Source organism: Rhinoderma darwinii, chromosome 5 (assembly GCF_050947455.1).
Source record: "Rhinoderma darwinii isolate aRhiDar2 chromosome 5, aRhiDar2.hap1, whole genome shotgun sequence".
In the NCBI taxonomy this organism is placed as follows: domain Eukaryota; kingdom Metazoa; phylum Chordata; class Amphibia; order Anura; family Rhinodermatidae; genus Rhinoderma; species Rhinoderma darwinii.
The window spans coordinates 332,743,584-332,765,371 of record NC_134691.1 but is presented as its reverse complement, the minus strand read 5'-3'; the positions used below and the strand labels follow the sequence as shown (position 1 = coordinate 332,765,371).

Genomic DNA, 21,788 nt, shown 5'->3' with positions numbered 1-21,788 from the left:
GGTTAAATGGCCACGATCTGAGTTACCAGCAGAGTGACAGCTGAAATCTACAGATGACACCGATGTGGATAGTACAATCACCGCTCCTGTCCCTGCACCATCCCGGTGCCCTACATTTACGGCGACAAGAACATGGCACCAGCGCAATAAATTCACAGCGGATGGTGCCAAGTGGTTAATGTTGTACACATTTTCTTTAGTGTATTACGACCACCTTCCTCCTCCTTCAGTCTAGTGCGCTGATAAAATCTACATATGGTTAGAGCGAATGACACAGGATAAACACTGACACACTGAGACGGAGCGTAAGTTTTATGTTCAGAAGCAGAAAACATGACACTTGTAGGCAGAGATGAAGTGTGAGCTTCCTCAGAACATTTCCTTTCATGTCTGCAGTGCTCAGCGTACAGCCCCATGCACACGGCCATAAAACTCTTGGTAATTGCGGACCGTAGTACGGTCCGCAATTACAGATCCATTCAGTTCTGTTTACCGTGGACACCCTTCCGTATCGCTACAGAGGGGTGTCCGTGCTGTAAAAATGTAATGTGTAATTGGTGGGTGGTCCGAACTCCGGGGCCCTTAGGGCCCATTCACAAGAACGTGAATAAAGTCTGTGTGCTGCGCATGGAAATGACATGCAGCACACGGACCCATTGATTTCAATGGGGCCGTACACACATGTGAGTGTCCGCTGCGTGAAACTCACAGCATGCCCTAAATGGGTGTGTGAAAACCACGCACCGCACACACATGCACATCCGTGTGCGGTGCGCGATTTGCGCATCAATTCAATTGAAAAAAAATACTCAACGATGCATAATGCATTTTTCATGCACGTGAATCTGATACACTTGTGTGAATGTAGCCAAAGGGGTCCTCGCTTTATATTAGAATCAATAAGACATGATAATGGTTTGCTTTATTTGTATTGCTGACCTATTCTGTAGTGCATGAAATCATGAGAACCAGTAAAAGTGAAATAGCAATAGGGATAACGGAGGTTGAAATCGCATCAGACCCCTCTCCACCAGGACATGGGGCCATATACAGAAGGACGGACGTAGGTGAAGGCAACTGAGAAGGGAGTGACAGAGCAATCTCTAGAAATACTATATTTTATGCAGATCCTGAAGCTATAATCTGAGAAACCCCCTATAAAACCAAGAAGACTAATCAGGGAGAATATATTAAAAGGGTCTTCTGAGGTAATAGAGGAGGGTTCCCCTAATTGGGAGCTCACTCTATTAGCCATATCAGTCAGCCCAGGCAACAACACCCATTCATTAATTTGTAATGTTACATGGATAATCCCCTCCACATCTATCTGCAGCAGTGGGACCCCCGCAATTATCACCGCATCGAACCATATGTTAAAAGAGCTGCAAAGGAAATGAAGCAATACATGGCGCCAACTGAAACTGATGGGCACCATTGTAATTCACAGGCGCCAGCAAAACTCCAGCATGAAAACTGCTCTGCGGCGCCTCTACACTGATAAATAAAGGGGTTATCACATCTCTAAGTAGTGGTTCTCCTCAGACTATAGGGTTGGGAACTTGCAGAATAAAAAAAAAAAAAGGCTTGTTCAATAGCCTTTAAGGGGCATATATACCTTTGAACACCATTTTACAGTTTATAGATAATGTATGTAAAAGTTGAGACACTTTATAAAAACATTACATTACTTATCTTGTACTAATACGGAGTTACATGCTGTATTATACTTCCGAGCTGCACTCCCTATTCTGCTGTTTGTCCCTGGAAACAGCATGCTTGTTGTCTAACACGCCTAACAGCTTAGCTAAGCTCCCATAATGAAGGGGGACAGTTTTTGATACATGACATAAGTGAAGCGGACATTTCTCCGGCACAAGCTCTGTGCAGACCTGAAGATAGTTGGGAATGCTGAGAGATTTCAGCTCTGGAGCTGCAGAATTGTGACTGCGGCTGTGGTGTTTAATACAGGATGTAAGTCAGGATCAGTACAGGATAAGTAATGTAATGTATGTACACAGTGACTCCACCAGCAGAATAGTGAGTGCAGCTTTGGAGTATAATACAGGATGTAAGTCAGGATCAGTACAGGATAAGTAATGTAATGTATGTACACAGTGACTCCACCAGCAGAATAGTGAGTGCAGCTCTGGAGTATAATACAGGATATAACTCAGGATCAGTACAGGATAAGTAATATAATGTATATACACAGTGACTCCACCAGCAGAATAGTGAGAACAGCTCTGGAGTATAATACAGGGTGTAACTCAGGATCAGTACAGGATAAGTAATGTAATGTATGTACACAGTGACTCCACCAGCAGAATAGCGAGTGCAGCTCTGGAGGATAATACAGGATGTAACTCAGGATCAGTAATGTATGTACACAGTGACTCCATCAGCAGAATAGTGACTGCAGCTCTGGAGTATAATACAGGGTGTAACTCAGGATCAGTACAGGATAAGTAATGTAATGTATGTACACAGTGACTCCACCAGCAGAATAGTGAGTGCAGCTCTGGAGTATAATACAGGATATAACTCAGGATCAGTACAGGATAAGTAATGTAATGTATGTACACAGTGACTCCACCAGCAGAATAGTGAGTGCAGCTCTGGAGTATAATACAGGATGTAACTCAGGATCAGTAATGTATGTACACAGTGACTCCACCTGCAGAATAGTGAGTGCAGCTCTGGAGTATAATACAGGATGTAACTCAGGATCAGTAATGTATGTACACAGTGACTCCACCTGCAGAATAGTGACTGCAGCTCTGGAGTATAATACAGGGTGTAACTCAGGATCAGTACAGGATAAGTAATGTAATGTATGTACACAGTGACTCCACCAGCAGAATAGTGAGTGCAGCTTTGGAGTATAATACAGGATGTAAGTCAGGATCAGTACAGGATAAGTAATGTAATGTATGTACACAGTGACTCCACCAGCAGAATAGTGAGTGCAGCTCTGGAGTATAATACAGGATGTAACCCAGGATCAGTACAGGATAATAATGTAATGTATGTACACAGTGACTCCACCAGCAGAATAGTGAGTGCAGCTCTGGAGTATAATACAGGATATAACTCAGGATCAGTACAGGATAAGTAATATAATGTATATACACAGTGACTCCACCAGCAGAATAGTGAGAACAGCTCTGGAGTATAATACAGGGTGTAACTCAGGATCAGTACAGGATAAGTAATGTAATGTATGTACACAGTGACTCCACCAGCAGAATAGCGAGTGCAGCTCTGGAGGATAATACAGGATGTAACTCAGGATCAGTAATGTATGTACACAGTGACTCCACCTGCAGAATAGTGAGTGCAGCTCTGGAGTATAATACAGGATGAAACTCAGGATCAGTACAGGATAAGTAATGTATGTACACAGTGACACAACTTGTTATAGAGATTAATTTTACATATAAACTGTAGTATGGAGTCTTATTGCACAATATAAGGTGAATTGAATGGATGAGAACTGCTCTAGGACGTCAGACTACAATAAATAGCATTATTCAATCCTCCAGTCCAATGTCATTGAAATTTACATAAAGAAAGTTTTCCACCACCTCTATCTCTCAGTTTAACCATAGTCCTCTAATGGAAAAATAATATTCACCATCCTCCGTGAAGTAGCGACTTGTTAGCAATGAAAATGATGCATGGTGGTTCAGCCCACACAGCCGCGGTGATGTTAGGATGGAGGTTGTCATTTTCCTTTGAAGTCATCAGCAGCACAGACAGGATAAGAAACGATCACACATATAAAGTGCCTGAACAGGTGAGAATAGTCCCTGAAAAAAAAATAAGACACAGCCAGGGCTCAGCGTCCACACAGCACAGAGTTCTCCAAGGTGAAGTCGTAATGGAACCTGGCAAACGTCTCGTCCAGGCTGTATACAGGGCCCGGCTCCGGCAGCTCCTGGCAGATGTTCTGTACCTCCTGGACATGGGGGGCCAGGATGAAGGGGATGTCGTTGAGCAAATCGGCCATGGCTGGGTTACCTTCTGAGGCCTCACTGGTCACTTTGGCAGAACCGGAGTCATTGCTGTTGACCTGCGAGAAGTTTCCTGGCGACAACTAGAAAACCAAAAAGGTAGAAATAGATGAGGAACATATGCTGCTCCAACTGCGTATCAAAACGACAATAGTTACGCAATGCTAATACAGAAGAATTCACAAGACGCAAATAAACTAGGCGCCGGATTTAAAAAAACAAACTTCTGAACTATTGGACACAGGCAATAGCCAGCCGCTCAAATCAACCCAGGACAACATCTGCGTGGAGTTTGTATGTTCTCCGTGTTTGCGTGGGTCTCCTCGGGGTACTACGGTTTCCTCCCACACCCCAAAAACATACTGATGGGGAACTTAGATTCTGAGCACCAATGGGGACAGTAAGTGAGGACCTCTGTACAGCGCTGCGGAATATGTTGGCGCTATATAAGTAACTGAAATAAATAATAAATGTCTCATCTCTATCTATCTCATATCCATCTATGTCAAGGTTGTCAGGTGCTGGGCAAATTCCTTCTAATCTGGCATTAATTTTGTTGCATACCATCAAGCAATGTAATAATAATCCCAATAACTCCAACACAACCTGAGTATTTAACGCACAATCTCCATGAACATCCGTTAAATAAAACCAAATATACAAAGGGAGCGGTTAATTTCCTATTTATGACAGCGGAGGAAATTCTGTGAAAGTGGAGGAAGCAATGAGTGGAGATAAGCGGTTCTCCTTTCCATACATGGAGATAAATTACGTGGACCCCATATTATACCACTGCACGAAAAGCAGAAAGAGTCACACAATTTGCACAATGTGACTGATAACTTATATGGTAAAGACATTTAACTAAATTGTTTTTGCTCAATTCCTCATAACTACTAAAATACTGCCCCCTATATACAAAAATATAACTACTATAATACTGCCCCCTATATACAAGAATATAACTACTATAATACTGCCACTATATACAAGAATATAACTACTAAAATACTGTCCATATATACAAGAATATAACTACTATAATACTGCCCCCTATATACAAAAATATAACTACTATAATACTGCCACTATATACAAGAATATAACTACTATAATACTGCTCTATATACAAGAATATAACTACTATAATACTGCCCCCTATATACAAGAATATAACTACTATAATACTGCTCTATATACAAGAATATAACTACTATAATACTGCTCTATATACAAGAATATAACTACTATAATACTGCCACTATATACAAGAATATAACTACTATAATACTGCCCCCTATATACAAGAATATAACTACTATAATACTGCCCCTATGTACAAGAATATAACTACTATAATACTGCCGCCTATATACAAGAATATAACTACTATAATACAGCCCCCTATATACAAGAATATAACACTATAATACTGCCCCTATATACAAGAATATAACGACTATAATACTGCCTCCTATATACAAGAATAGAACTACTATAATACTGCTCCTATATACAAGAATATAACTACTATAATACTGCTCCTATATACAAGAATATAACGACTATAATACTGCCCCCTATATACAAGAATATAACTACTATAATACTGCTCTATATACAAGAATATAACTACTATAATACTGCTCTATATACAAGAATATAACTACTATAATACTGCCACTATATACAAGAATATAACTACTATAATACTGCCCCCTATATACAAGAATATAACTACTATAATACTGCCCCTATGTACAAGAATATAACTACTATAATACTGCCGCCTATATACAAGAATATAACTACTATAATACAGCCCCCTATATACAAGAATATAACACTATAATACTGCCCCTATATACAAGAATATAACGACTATAATACTGCCTCCTATATACAAGAATAGAACTACTATAATACTGCTCCTATATACAAGAATATAACTACTATAATACTGCTCCTATATACAAGAATATAACGACTATAATACTGCCCCCTATATACAAGAATATAACTACTATAATACTGCCTCCTATATACAAGAATATAACTACTATAATAAAGCCCCCTATATACAAGAATATAACTACTATAATACTGCCCCTATGTACAAGAATATAACTACTATAATACTGCCCCTATGTACAAGAATATAACTACTATAATACTGCCCCTATGTACAAGAATATAACTACTATAATACTGCTCCTATTTACAAGAATATAACTACTATAATACTGCCCCCTTATACAAGAATATAACTACTATAATACTGACCCCTATATACAAGAATATAACTACTATAATACTGCCCCTATATACAAGAATATAACTACTATAACACTGCTCCTATGTACAAGAATATAACTACTATAATACTGCCTCCTATATACAAGAATAGAACTACTATAATACTACCCGTATATACAAGAATATAACTACTATAACACTGCTCCTATGTACAAGAATATAACTACTATAATACTGCCCCCTATGTACAAGAATATAACTACTATACTACTGCCCCCTATATACAAGAATATAACTACTATAATACTGCCCCTATATACAAGAATATAACTACTATAATACTGCTCCTATATACAAGAATATAACTACTATAATAATGCTCCTATATACAAGAATATAACTACTATAATACTGCCCCTATATACAAGAATATAACTACTATAATACTGATCCCATATACAAGAATATAACTACTATAATACTGCTCCTATATACAAGAATATAACTACTATAATACTGCCCCTATATACAAGAATATAACTACTATAATACTGCTCCTATATACAAGAATATAACTACTATAATACTGCTCCTATATACAAGAAAATAACTATAATATTGCTCCTATATACAAGAATATAACTACTATAATACTGCCCTTATATACAAGAATATAACTACTATTATACTGCCCCTATATACAAGAATATAACTACTATAACACTGCCCCTATATACAAGAATATAACTACTATAATACTGCCCCTATATACAAGAATATAACTACTATAATACTGCACCCTATATACAAGAATATAACTACTATACTACTGCCCCCTATATACAAGAATATAACTACTATAATACTGCCCCTATATACAAGAATATAACTACTATAATACTGCTCCTATATACAAGAATAGAACTACTATAATACTGCTCCTATATACAAGAATATAACTACTATAATACTGCTCCTATATAAGGGAATATAACTACTATAATACTGTCCCTATATACAAGAATATAACTACTATAATACTGCTCCTATATACAAGAATATAACTACTATAATACTGCTCCTATATACAAGAATATAACTACTATAATACTGCTCCTATATACAAGAATATAACTACTATAATACTGCCCCTATGTACAAGAATATAACTACTATTATACTGCCCCTATATACAAGAATATAACTACTATAATACTGCCCCTATATACAAGAATATAACTACTATTATACTGCCCCTATATACAAGAATATAACTACTATAATACTGCCCCTATATACAAGAATATAACTACTATAATACTGCCCCCTATATACAAGAATATAACTACTACAACACTGCCCCTATATACAAGAATATAACTACTACAACACTGCCCCTATATACAAGAATATAACTACTATAACACTGCCCCCTATATACAAGAATATAACTACTATAATACTGCCCCTATATACAAGAATATAACTACTATAATACTGCCCCTTATATACAAGAATATAACTACTATAATACTGTCCCCTATATACAAGAATATAACTACTATAATACTGCTCCCATTATACAAGAATATAACTACTATAATACTGCCCCTATATACAAGAATATAACTACTATAATACTGCCCCTATATACAAGAATATAACTACTATAATACTGCTCCTATATACAAGAATATAACTACTATAATACTGCTCCTATATACAAGAATATAACTATAATATTGCTCCTATATACAAGAATATAACTACTATAACACTGCCCCCTATATACAAGAATATAACTACTATAATACTGCCCCCTATATACAAGAATATAACTACTATAACACTGCCCCTATATACAAGAATATAACTACTATAATACTGCTCCCTATATACAAGAATATAACTACTATAATACTGCTCCTATGTACAAGAATATAACTACTGTAATACTGCTCCTATATACAAGAATATAACTACTATAATACTGCCCCCTATATACAAGAACTACTATAATACTGCCCCCTATTTACAAGAATATAACTACTATACTACTGCCCCCTATATACAAGAATATAACTACTATAATACTGCCCCTATATACAAGAATATAACTACTAGAATACTGCTCCTATATACAAGAATATAACTACTATAATACTGCTCCTATATACAAGAATATAACTACTATAATACTGCTCCTATATACAAGAATATAACTACTATAATACTGCTCCTATATACAAGAATATAACTACTATAATACTGCCCCTATGTACAAGAATATAACTACTATAATACTGTCCCTATATACAAGAATATAACTACTATAATACTTGCCCCTATATACAAGAACTACTATAATACTGCCCCTATTTACAAGAATATAACTACTATACTACTGCCCCCTATATACACAAGAATATAACTACTATAATACTGCCCCTATATACAAGAATATAACTACTATAATACTGCTCCTATATACAAGAATATAACTACTATAATACTGCCCCTATATACAATATAACGACTATAATACTGCCCCTATATACAAGAATATAACTACTACAATACTCCCTCCTGTACAAGAATATAACTACTATAATACTGCCCCTATGTACAAGAATATAACTACTAAAATACTGCCCCCTATATACAAGAATATAACTACTATAATACTGCCCCTATATACAAGAATATAACTACTATAACACTGCCCCCTATATACAAGAATATAACTACTATAATACTGCCCCCTATATACAAGAATATAACTACTACAACACTGCCCCTATATACAAGAATATAACTACTATAATACTGCTCCCTATATACAAGAATATAACTACTATAATACTGCTCCTATGTACAAGAATATAACTACTATAATACTGCTCCCTATATACAAGAATATAACTACTATAATACTGTCTCCTATATACAAGAATATAACTACTATAATACTGCTCCCTATATACAAGAATATAACTACTATAATACTGCTCCTATGTACAAGAATATAACTACTATAATACTGCTCCCTATATACAAGAATATAACTACTATAATACTGCCCCTTATGTACAAGAATAGAACTACTATAATACTGCCCCTTATGTACAAGAATAGAACTACTATAATACTGCTCCTATATACAAGAATATAACTACTATAATACTGCCCCTATATACAAGAATATAACTACTATAATACTGCCCCTATATACAAGAATATAACTACTATAATACTGCCCCTATATACAAGAATATAACTACTATAATACTGCTCCTATATACAAGAATATAACTACTATAATACTGCCCCCCTATATACAAGAATATAACTACTATAATACTGCCCCTATATACAAGAATATAACTACTATAATACTGCTCCTATATACAAGAATATAACTACTATAATACTGCCCCCCTATATACAAGAATATAACTACTGTAATACTGCCCCTATATACAAGAATATAACTACTATAATACTGCTCCTATATACAAGAATATAACTACTATAATACTGCCCCCTATATACAAGAATATAAAACTATAATACTGCCCCTATATACAAGAATATAACTACTATAATACTGCCCCCTATATACAAGAATATAACTACTATAATACTGCCCCTATATACAAGAATATAACTACTATAATACTGCCCCTATATACAAGAATATAACTACTATAATACTGCCCCTATATACAAGAATATAACTACTATAATACTGCCCCTATATACAAGAATATAACTACTATAATACTCCCTATATACAAGAATAGAACTACTATAATACTGCTCCTATATACAAGAATATAACTACTATAATACTCCCTCCTGTACAAGAATAGAACTACTATAATACTGCCCCCCTATGTACAAAGTTACAAGTTATACAATTAACATGTAACAGTTTATTTTGATTTGCATCCATTGAATTACACAGAGTGCAGTAAATCTGTAACACTGTATGTGATTCCACTCCAGTAGGAGTAAACTCTGCGGAGGATTTTCGATGTAAGAATTTCTTGAATCTTCCATGCTTCGAGAACCCCGGCGACACCGCTCACTTGAAACTCATACACGTCCATTATTCATTGACCTTTCTTGGATTCCAAAGCTTTTAATTCTGAAAGACTCAGGGAAGTTGGCAGTGAACCAAAGGCAAAAAGCATTGCCTGAGATGCGGAGCACAAGAAACGGTTCTACATTACCTGGTAAGGCAGATTGTAGGAGAGGTCGGTCCCAGGAAAAGGGGGTGCACTGTCCCTCCGCTCAGCCGGAGTCTGTCCTGTACAAAACACAAGGAATGTTACATGATCTATATCTCAGGAGAATGGAAAATATGATCCTCTCATAGCCCAAGGTACGAGAAAATTCCTGTAATCCAGTAGGTGTGGGATTATATAATATTCTGGACTATCAGGCGGCCACAGAAAAATATAGAAAACTTTTACCTGTAAGGACAGAAACACTCCGGGAAAATAAAATACCTCTCCTATCACTAGTATATTATGTGTGAAAAACCGGAGTATTTTGCAGTACCAGTGCCGGACTATTGGACGCTGGATTAAAGGAATTTTACTGTAAAACATCTATAAAGATGTAATAATTATCATGATCAAAATGTAAAGGGTTTGACCCTTCAAAAAGATATTACAGCCATTACCATTTCCGTGGCATAATTGTTTGATCGGTCAGGGTTTCCATCCCATGCTCGGCCACCACTCTATACCACGGATGGATGGTGGGAAGGGGTGGGCGAGTAGGGTCCCTCATTTTAGCATTTGTTGGGTGTCCCAGAGGTTGGACCCCCCACAGATCTATCATTTATTCATAAGGTCTGGAGTACGCATTTAAGGACACGTCCAGTTTTGGCCTCCAGGACCCAGAGATTTTTGGTTTTTGCCTCCCCACATTCTGACAGTCGTGACTTTTTTAGTTTTATTCTGACATAGGTCGGCAGTATTTCCCGGACTGACCACAGTTCAGGGAGTCGGGGTTCCTAGCATCATAGACATCTATGATGCTAGGAGTCCCTGCCTCTCCGCGGAAAAACCGTCCCATAATGAAAACATGATTACAGTACGGGCCAGTATTCCCGCGGGCAGGCGGGGACTCCCAGCATTATACATAACGATGATGCTGGGAACTCCGGCTCCCGGAACTGTGGTCGATCCGGGAAACGCGGCCGACATATGGTCTGTATCTCAACCGAACACGGCCGTGTGAATATAGACCAAATAAGGGCTAATGTGCCATCTGACGTCCGTTTTTTTTAACAGCCGTCATGCGACTGTGTTAAAATCAATTCAGCTCTAAGGGGCTAGTCACATGGTCGTTATTTTAATGTACCGCGTGAACGGCCCGTGAGAAGATAGGACATGTCCTATATTTGCCCGTATTCCCGGATCCCTCAATAGACTCAAGTCTATGAGGGATCCGTGAAAACAGGTCCCGCACGGGTGCAGATCGGCCGTGAGAAACGTCATCTTTTTACAGTCGATTTGACATCCGTTTGTATGAATATGGCCTAAGAGTTTTATGTGTTTATGTAAATAAAGCTTATTTCTTGTATAATGAAAAAATGAGATTTTCGAATATACATTCACAGCTACACTGCTAATTACTGCTGTATAATCCCTTCCATGTTGCTGCGGCTTCTATTAATATTTCTCCCCAGTGTTGTATTCACAGCTACATTGATTATTACCACTTTATAATGTCCTCCATGCCGCTGCTTCTTCTAGTAAGTGTTACATTTCACCCGGCTGCTAGATGTATAGCTACACTGCTCACTACTGCTGTATGATGTTCTCCATGCTGCAGCTTCTAGTAAGTGTTATATCTTACCCCAGAGGGGGAAAACTGCTAAAAATTTCCATATACAAGTCATGTAATGGCCAGAAATAGTGTTATTCCTGATGTACACATATATGACAGCTTATTCTGTAAAGTCACCTGAAAGGTTAGGTATGCTTTAAGATCTCTGCTTGCGGTCAGTTAATGGAAATATTCTTTTTTACATCCAGTGGCTGAAAACCTGTCTTGATCAAGTCCAACTGACCCAGGCGCCCGGCTAATTATAGAGTATCAGAGCGCTCTCTAATAACGAGCCCTGCAGTTGAGAGCAGGGCAGGTTTTTAGTACCATTTAAATCCCTACTTGTTATAAGGGTGGTTTGACAATGAGCTGATTACAAAGTGTCCACCTGCTGGGTCCTCCAGCGATCAGCAGTGATCTGTGGGAAAACCAGGCAGTAAGTGTTCAATTTTCCTGTAGCGCCACCACAGGAAAAACTATGCATTACACATTCACGAGTTATCGGTGTAATGCAGGACAGGACAGGTCCTCCAGAGAGAGACGACCTATGTAAACCCTCCCCCCAAGAGATGAGGATCCTAAACAGGGGACCCCTTTCTATTAACTCCAAATTCCCTAATAGGGTGTATGAAAAAGATTCTCTAAACTAGACAACCCCCTTTTAGCAAAGAGCAGGAATGCACGAACAAGCCCACGCACTCAGAACATTGGACTGGCCGAGTGGTATCCCTGAGAAGTGACTGTAATGTTCTTCGCTGCTTCACATTATAAGCGCTCAACAACAGGATTAGTGGCCCTTTAAATATATTCACGTATACATTCCATAGTAAGCCCTGGCAATGTCTCAGATGCAGGTTGGGCCTGTAAGAGACAAAACCATGAACCCTACACATACAATGCAATGTAAACACGGACTTCTCAGTCATCCCGGTTCAGCAGGACTGTTCTGTCCAGTCTTTCTGCTCTATGACCCCATACAAAGTCCTGTAGTCACGGAACGCCCCTCCTGATCAGTTACGGGACATCGAAATGTGGACGTCAATTCGCTGTTAGATCCATAGACTTTGGAGTTAATGCCTTATATATACATCCGCCGTATATATATGGCGCACGTCTGGTGGGGGAATATGGAGCAGACTCGCGGGCTGAACCAATAGCAACCATGGAATTTAAATTACTAGAAACAGGGGGGCAGACCCCCGTAACATTCCAATGCCCCCCACCCGGTGACACGATCAGGGGGCGCCGTTGGTTGACATGGCAGTGTGGGAGCCTGATGAGGGATCCCAGATCCGCCATCTTTGTACTCCTATGAAGCTCTGCCTCAGGCAGGGCTTCATAGGAGACCGTCAGTATCACAATATACTGCAATACATTAGTATTGAAGTATATGGTGTAAGTGATCCAACGATCGCTGGTTCGAGTCCCCTAGGGGGACAAGTAAAAAAAAAGTGAAAAACAGTAAAATAAAGCTTTTTTCTAATAAATATAAAAAATTAAACGTTTAAAAAACTTTTCCCATTTTCCCTCAAGCACAAAGTAAAAAAAATTAACATAACTAGTATAGACGCGTTCATAAAAGTCTGAAATAATATATCATTACTTAGGCCGCACGGTGAACGCCATAAAAAATTAAAACCGCCAGAATTGCTGTTTTTTGGTCACTTCATCTCCCACAAAAAAAATGGAATAAAAAATAATCCAAAAAAGTCTCATGTACCCCGAAATGGTACCAGCAGAAACTACAGCTCGCCCCACAAAATATAAGCCCTCAAACCGCTAAAAAAAAAAATCGACGGAAAAATAAAAAGTTATGGCTCTCAGAATATGGCGACAAAACGAAAATTTAATTTTTAACAATCAGTTTTTTTCCCCTTGTAAAAATAGTAAAACATCAAAAAAACTATATGAATTTGGTATCGCCGTAATCGTATTCACCAGTAGAATACAGTTAATGCCGTTTTTACCACACAGTGAACACCGTAAAAACAAAACTCCCCAAAAGGATTTAGCAAATCGCTGTTATTTTCTATTCCATCCCTCAAATATTTTTTCCCCAGTTTCCCACTACATTATATGGTACAATAAATGGTGCTGCGAAAATCTACAACTCGTCCAACAAAAAACAAGTCCTCATACGGCAATTTTGATGGAAAAAAAACAAACCCAAAAACTGGCTTTTGGAAGGTGGGGAGGAAAAAACCAAAAGTGAAAATTCGAAAAACGGCTGCAGCGAGAAGGGGTTAAATCCACACTTGAGCACGATTTCTCTTTTTAACCTAAAAAGGGCCAATATTCTGTGCTGATTAATTTGACAATATACCCTTATAGCCGGGAGCAGGGTGGCTACATACAGCCGCCACTAGGGGGAACTTGGAAGCTTACTGCATACTGTGTTATTCTTGCATAAACAGTATGCAGGGAGCTCCCCCTACTGGTGGCTGCAAGTAGCCAGGTGTTAATGATTCAAAGGGTTTTTCCCATCTGCACAACCCCCTTCTCTAAAATGAAGACCCACTGGTGATCAGCTGATTGACACTGGTCTGGCACCTGAAATCCCTAGCAGCGACCACTGCAGGAGAAGAGTGGTATTACAAGGTGCTCATTTAAACGAAAGTCCACTATGTGATACATGGTCGCGGTGCGTTCTCCAGAACACCAGCTAATAGAAGGCTGACCCGAGCAGGGTCTTCCCCTCTCTGACGTCCATATTCCCGATTAGGGCATACGGACAGGGGTGTCGGGACGGGGCAACCCCCTTTAAATCTATACAGGGAGCTCTAACCACTATATAAATGAGTATTAAGAAACTCATCAGAATTATGGACCTTGAAATGACATGGGGTTAAGAGGTAGGTTTTCCCTTTTATCACTGTGTGAAGATAAAGTCCTTGGGCTTTGATGCCAATGTTTAGGAGAAAAGGAAGGAAAATACTGCATGTCAATTTGCCAATTATTTTGAAATGGCTGATAACAGGGAGCGATAGTATGCATTCTACTGCACAGCAAATGGAGAGAACGCCTCTTTCAGTAGAATGTGAAGTCCTTGGGTCTTGATGTTAAAGACAAGCGATTCTGCCTGGGATTATACCGAATGTAAATCTGCAAACTATTTTAAATTCTAAATATACAAAAAAGTGAAATTCACATAAAAAAGTGGAGAAATAATCTGCAAATCATCAGAACAGATAATCCTGGGATCAGACGTCTCCAGGGAATTTTTTTTAGGATTAAGCACATTTGTTTGCAATAAATGTTGAACAAATGGGATTAGTCTACACTGTACCTGCCATACGGGAAGCCACGTGGGCCATACCGGGAAGCCACGTGGGCCATACCGGGAGCCATGTGAGCGCCTTACCGGGAGCCATGTGTGCCACACCGGGAGCCATGTGAGCGCCTTACCGGGAGCCACGTGTGCCACACAAGGAGCCATGTGAGCGCCTTACCGGGAGCCACGTGTGCCACACAAGGAGCCATGTGAGCGCCTTACCGGGAGCCACGTGTGCCACACAAGGAGCCATGTGAGCGCCTTACCGGGAGCGACGTGTGCCACACAAGGAGCCATGTGAGCGCCTTTCCGGGAGCCATGTGTGCCACACCGGCAGCCATGTGAGCGCCTTACCGGGAGCCACGTGTGCCACACCGGGAGCCATGTGAGCGCCTTACCGGGAGCCACGTGTGCCACACAAGGAGCCATGTGAGCGCCTTACCGGGAGCCATGTGTGCCATACCGGCAGCCATGTGAGCGCCTTACCGGGAGCCACGTGTGCCACACCGGGAGCCATGTGAGCGCCTTACCGGGAGCCACGTGTGCCACACAAGGAGCCATGTGAGCGCCTTACCGTGAGCCACGTGTGCCACACAAGGAGCCATGTGAGCGCCTTACCGGGAGCCACGTGTGCCACACAAGGAGCCACGGATGATGTAAGAGGGGAATGGAGAACATACAGGAGGACTAGGAGACGTTATCAATTATTTAGGATGTTAAAGGAAATGTTCAACAACCAACCCCCATTTATCAGCCACTCCCTCCCCCCATAGTGACCTGTCCATGGCAGAGGGACCTGTCCATCTTATGACTGCATTAAGCGCCCGCTGATCTACCCTACCCGGTGATCAGCGGTAATTGGTGTTTGCAGCAGACCTGGAGCCGCTGATTATCACGTAAACTCCTATGTGGGACTATACAGTGCCGGATTAGAGGACTTCTCTGGTATATACACATATTAGAGTTTATGTTATTCCAGAACACATTAGGGGTGAAGCAGATAAAAAGTTACTATGTCCAATAATTGCAGCGATTTCACATGTCTCAGCTCAGCGGATCACGCTGCAGCACATTTCCACTGACAGGATCATCACAATTTAAATCGCATGCCGGTATTTCAAGAATTTCCTAGTAATGAAGCCGCTCTTATTTTAAGGTAAAAGGTTTATGACCTCCAGTAAATCGGCTCCAGCTGCACACGTTATAACCTTCATAATGATGTTCAGTAGAGAAGGGGGCGGGGCTCTGACAACTTCTCAATCATTTCTCTAAAAGAGGGTGGGACTTGATTTTGTGATATCAAATGTGTCAAAAAGGAATAAAATAGTAGCAGTAGTAACGGAATTCTAGTTCGGGTAAATGTTGTATTTGGGCGCTATTCCTAGGCAGCATCTGGATGAGTTTGAGTGGTTGCCTAGCAACAAGCCCATTGGTGACCACCCTGGATCTCCACGCTCTATTGGAGCTCAGCGTGGTCGCATTCAATACTACAGAGGAGCTGGCGCACCTTTGCCCCGTGCATTTTGAAATGGAACAAAGCCAAAATGTTTTTAGTGGGAGGAACACCTTTAATACTTCGCACAGCTGAGAGTTTGCTACAATTGTATCCCATCTAGCCAATCCTGTTTAACGGACACAGCTGCAAGAGAGAGCACCGGTACACTGTAACAAGCCGTGCCGCTGTGTCACGTGGATATTACGAGGCTGGGTTTCCAGTTTCTGGGTGCAGATAGTGGGAAAGGTTTAACAAAACTTGTGCAAACACCCACATCATCCAATCAGACTCAGCCTCCTGCACTAGTTTTGATTAATCCCCCTCAATGTTTTTTTCATTGACAACAACTAGACATTGTTCTGTAACATATAAGCAGTACAAATCTCTCTCTTCTGTCCTGATGGTTTGCTACAATGTATCAGTGCAGGTAAAATGTCTCAGCGTGTTTCGCTCCGAAGGATTACTGGATACAATTGTAGCAAACCCTCATCTGTGAGAGGAATTAGGTCGGTACAGGTTCATTCCGTGGGTGGTAACAGGAACGTTACCATTCACTGACAGCAAGCATAGATCTTGAAAATTGTGAGGAATTGAAACACATAGTATATTAGAAAGTTGCAGCATTTCTCCCATGCTGTGTATGACATGGACGCTGCCCGCTTTGTGCCAGCTTGTAGAGAAGATCAATGTGAATTGCCGTTCCTTTCCTAGACAAACAGGTTCCTAACAATGTTATAGACCGCAACACAAACAGAAGTAAATCTCTGCCGCGAGTAATGAGAAGTATATTGTTCTGGTGTTTTTCTGACTATCACAAGGTTTCGGTGAAGTAAAATAAAAGGTGTCAGGAGCTTATAATGGCGCAGCAGCGTTATAGGAGGAGCGGCTGATAGCGGTAACGTATACGGATGTATCACGAGGTTCCCAGCACTGGGGATAAGAAGTGGTGATCACGGGGGCAGGGAGTTTGGAGTTTACTTTTAAATTTCTTCATTTCCTACACCTGCTATGAACAGCCGTACCTTTGTGCCACTAATTTGCGCCCTTTTTTTAAAAATGCGCCTAAACGAACATTCATCGCATGGCCACGCCCACTTTTCTTAGCCTTTCCTGTGCAAAATCGGCGCAATGTAAGATGCAACTTTTTGACCCGTAAAGTTTTCTCACAATAAATTTTTTGAATTATAGATTTGGCCTATTATGTGTAGACTATAAAGGGAAATAACAGGATGCGTGCTGCCACCTAGTGGAACTGAAGAGAACAGCAATATGCCATATAGCGAATTATGCGCTGCAAGCGGATCTGGCCTCGGATTTGACCCTTTATGTTGCAAAAAAGTGAAATACACGTTAGAATGTGGGGCAGATCCGTGACAGAACATGCATACTGCGGATGTGAAAACGTGCATGGCTCTATTCACGATTACTGTAATTCGCTGGGGACTACCAGCGCAGGAAAATCTGCAACAAATCAGTCACGTCTGAATATAGCCTTATAGGATGCCAATAAACCGATCAACATGTATTCGGAGTATGGGAAGAATTTGTGTCATACAAAACAATTCCCTTCATTTGGCAACTGAAGGTCCAGAAATCCCACTAATCTGGAACGGGACAAATATAGTCCCATGCCGGATTATCAGAATTTTAACTAAAAACTCAAGATATTCTTCATAAATTACGGAATTTTTGAAAACCGTTTTGCAGAAAACATTTATGTGCTCTCTTTTTGGATGGAGGGTCTACAGGAGGGGCTTGGTGTCCCTGGTCTCCTACTGCAGACAAAGAAGTGGGGAAAGGCTCCTGGGGCAGCCAATTGCCTAACAGCAGCACAGAGGTTTGTGAGCAGAAGGAAATGTGTCAAATGTCAAAAATGAGCCAAAAAGATACTGTTATGTCAAATACGGGCCCCATAAAACCGGGGAAGGTTATAGTATATAGTATAGGTTATAGTATAGGTTCCTATGGGGATGAAGATGACAAATATTTAACCCTTCTTATCATGTGAAGTAGTACTGGAATCATGGAAGAAGAATTTGCATTGGCAGCAGGTAAGATTTCAGGGCTGTGATCTCCCCTATAGGGCAATGTATGGAATTACATAAACACCCCCCAGCATTGTAAGGTGTTTACTGCGCTCTAGTTATGGAGGGAAATATCTGGTCCTTCTTGTTTGTCTTAATTTTACTGCTTGAAGGTCATTTCTTTTTACCTTTTGCCTCGTTTAGATTTCACATACTGATTCCTAAGGCCTCGCGCACGTGATTACAGCACGGGCCGTGTACACAGAAGATGTGCATTTATTTCAATCGGACCGGACCGGAACAGGACTTGTCCTGAGGTTTTTACGGATTGCGGCCCCCGCATAGTCCATGTAAACCACGGTCGTGTGCGTGGGCCCATGGAAATGAATGAGTCCGCAATGTATCCGCATTTTTGAAAATGAATTGCGGACGCAAAAACACGTCCGTGTGCATGAGGCCTAACACTCTCCATGCCTTACATCATCACTCATGACAGGGGCCGGTCCAGTATTTCCAGACATTGCCCTCTACCGTCTACAATGTCAATGTACCATAATAGGGGCAGGTGGAGTTGACCTGAGTGCATGACCAGTCTCTACGTAGGACAACCACTTACCCAGGAAAATAAAGCCATCCGTCTCTTTCTCTGAAGCTGGATTTTTTTTTGTATCTTGGTTTTTCCGGAAAAAGTTGAACATTGTTGAGCTTTGTCGCTGGCCCTTTAAAAACATAAAGACTTTTAACAACCCTGGAAATAACAAGGAACGAGTCATTAACGAAAAAACCTGCCTCAAAGTTCCGCATCTGCCTCCCATTGAAATCAATAGGGGGCAATCTGGGGCCTCTTTTGGCGCTGATTCCAAAGCAGTTTACATATCAAAATCAGCGTAAAAAAAACGGAGTGTGAACGGACTCTAAAGATTATATTAGGGAATTCTAAGCAGCTACAACGAGCAACTTCTCACAGAAACTCATCAGTGAAATCGTAATTATCAATAAGCCCGGAGTCAGGACAGGTCTCATCTTGTAGACGTCAATGGACGACTTTAAAGGGGTTGTCCCAAGATTAACATTTATCACCCATCATAACGGTCTGATCGCTGCGGGCTCCTTTGATCACTAGAACGAGGGGTCCCAAACCCGCAGTGAGAATTCTGAATTGAATTATGCGGAGGACGAGCACACAGCTTCCTCACCGTCTACGGGGCTGATGTAAACGCTGCACTCCGCCATCTCCATCCGTCCTATAGAATTTATATGGAGAGATCTACTTGGCCGCCACTCCCAATTTAAGCCCCTACTCATTGCGGGGGGGGGGGGGTGCACTGAGGAGGAATGGGGGGTACCAGGGAAAGTGATCATTTATTCACTCACATTAATCATTAAAGAAATATTCAGAGAATCGTCACTGATCACCGGTCCTCAGGATCGGTCGTAAGTATCTGATCGCTGGGGGGCCCCACCGATCGCAACAACGCGGATCCCGGGTCCCCCGTACTGCTTGACCGCATGAATTGGCGGTTGAACATGCGCGGTGCCACCAAATTCAGAGTCCATGGGGACACCGGAAACAGATGAGTACAGAGCTCCGCTATAGACATTGAATAGAGCAGCACCGCGAATGTGCAAACGACGCTCCATGCGGTTGAGCAGTAAGGAGAAACGGGGAATTCGGGACCCCCGTTCTCACGATCGGTGGTGGTCCCAGCGATCCACCAGTGGATAGGTGATCATTTTTTATTCTAGTACAACCCCTTTAAATGACCCCAGGGTGTTCTTTCATCTATGAGGAGTCCGGCGCTATCAGCATTAACCCCTTCACTCTTGATTGATATCTCCGGCCTCGTTTGACAGTTTCTTTTTAGTGGCCTGACAGGAAGAACTATCATAGACTTTCACAGACAATGACACAGAGTTAGGCACCAGCAGACGAGGTTTTGGGGACATCGGCCTCTTGGATTCTGGGATTTGTCTACTGCTATGTGGGGGGGGGGGCGTTTCGAGTTGTAGGGCGTTGTCACAGAAGCCATTTTTGGCTCCTGGACTAGACGGCGACTTTAGACATTGCGTTTTTTTAGCGGCCACGTGAAATCATACAATGTCGCACAATTAGTCCGCAACCCAGACCGGGAGTTGCGTCAAAATTCTATTCGACGGTGACTTTGGTGAGACATCATGTGACTTACATCCTCCAACCAATGAGAAAGGGGAACAAGGCTTCTGCGCTACTTTTACCACTCACTTCTATTGTGAAGAGCTGCACACAAAATGACCTAAACATGGCGGCCTGAACCACGATCGCACTGCGAAAGTCATCAACTAAAACTGGGTATGACAATTCTATGGGGGGGGGGTTCACCCCTCCTTATCAATGACTGACGCATAACAAAACTACCCAGTTAGCCAACAATTCCCATAACAACCTGATGATCGCTGCCCACAGACCCATTTACCTCACCGCCAGCTGACCGGGAGACCTCCGCACTCTTTACAAAACATACGCCCCCTAGGCTGTCACTCAGATGACTAAACAATATGACGTCACGATCCCTAAAGCGCATGCGCCTTGGTCCAGCACCAAAATACTTCCCCCATCCCTTCACAAAGGTTCCACGTCACTTATGATTCCTCTCATGAAAATCCAGTCAATATTATTTTCAAGCCCTTATTTTATCAGGTTAATAATACACAAATATTCCCGGCTCGTATAGAGCTATGAACTAACGAGGTAAAGTCATAGAATTTTGCCCGGCGGGATTTGAGAGTGGACTCTCCTCCCTCTGCTGTGCGTCAGAAGCGTTTCTTTTGATTGGCTGATCTGACTAGGAGGTTTATGCTGATTGGTTGGTGTCGGTGTGAAGCCCGTATGGTACGTTTGGGTATGT

At 40.8% G+C, this 21,788-nt stretch overlaps 1 protein-coding gene across 1 annotated transcript; it reads right to left on the bottom strand.

Moving 5' to 3' along the window:
- Positions 1-294: 294 nt before the first annotated feature.
- Positions 295-21,663, bottom strand: UMAD1 (UBAP1-MVB12-associated (UMA) domain containing 1). Its single transcript, XM_075827747.1, has 4 exons — positions 21,357-21,663; positions 19,520-19,622; positions 10,505-10,581; positions 295-4,096 (listed from the first exon to the last, which is right to left on the bottom strand). The coding sequence occupies exons 1-4, from the start codon at positions 21,462-21,464 to the stop codon at positions 3,839-3,841; spliced, it is 546 nt and encodes a 181-aa protein (XP_075683862.1). The 5' UTR covers positions 21,465-21,663; the 3' UTR covers positions 295-3,838.
- Between the last annotated feature and the right edge of the window lie 125 nt (positions 21,664-21,788).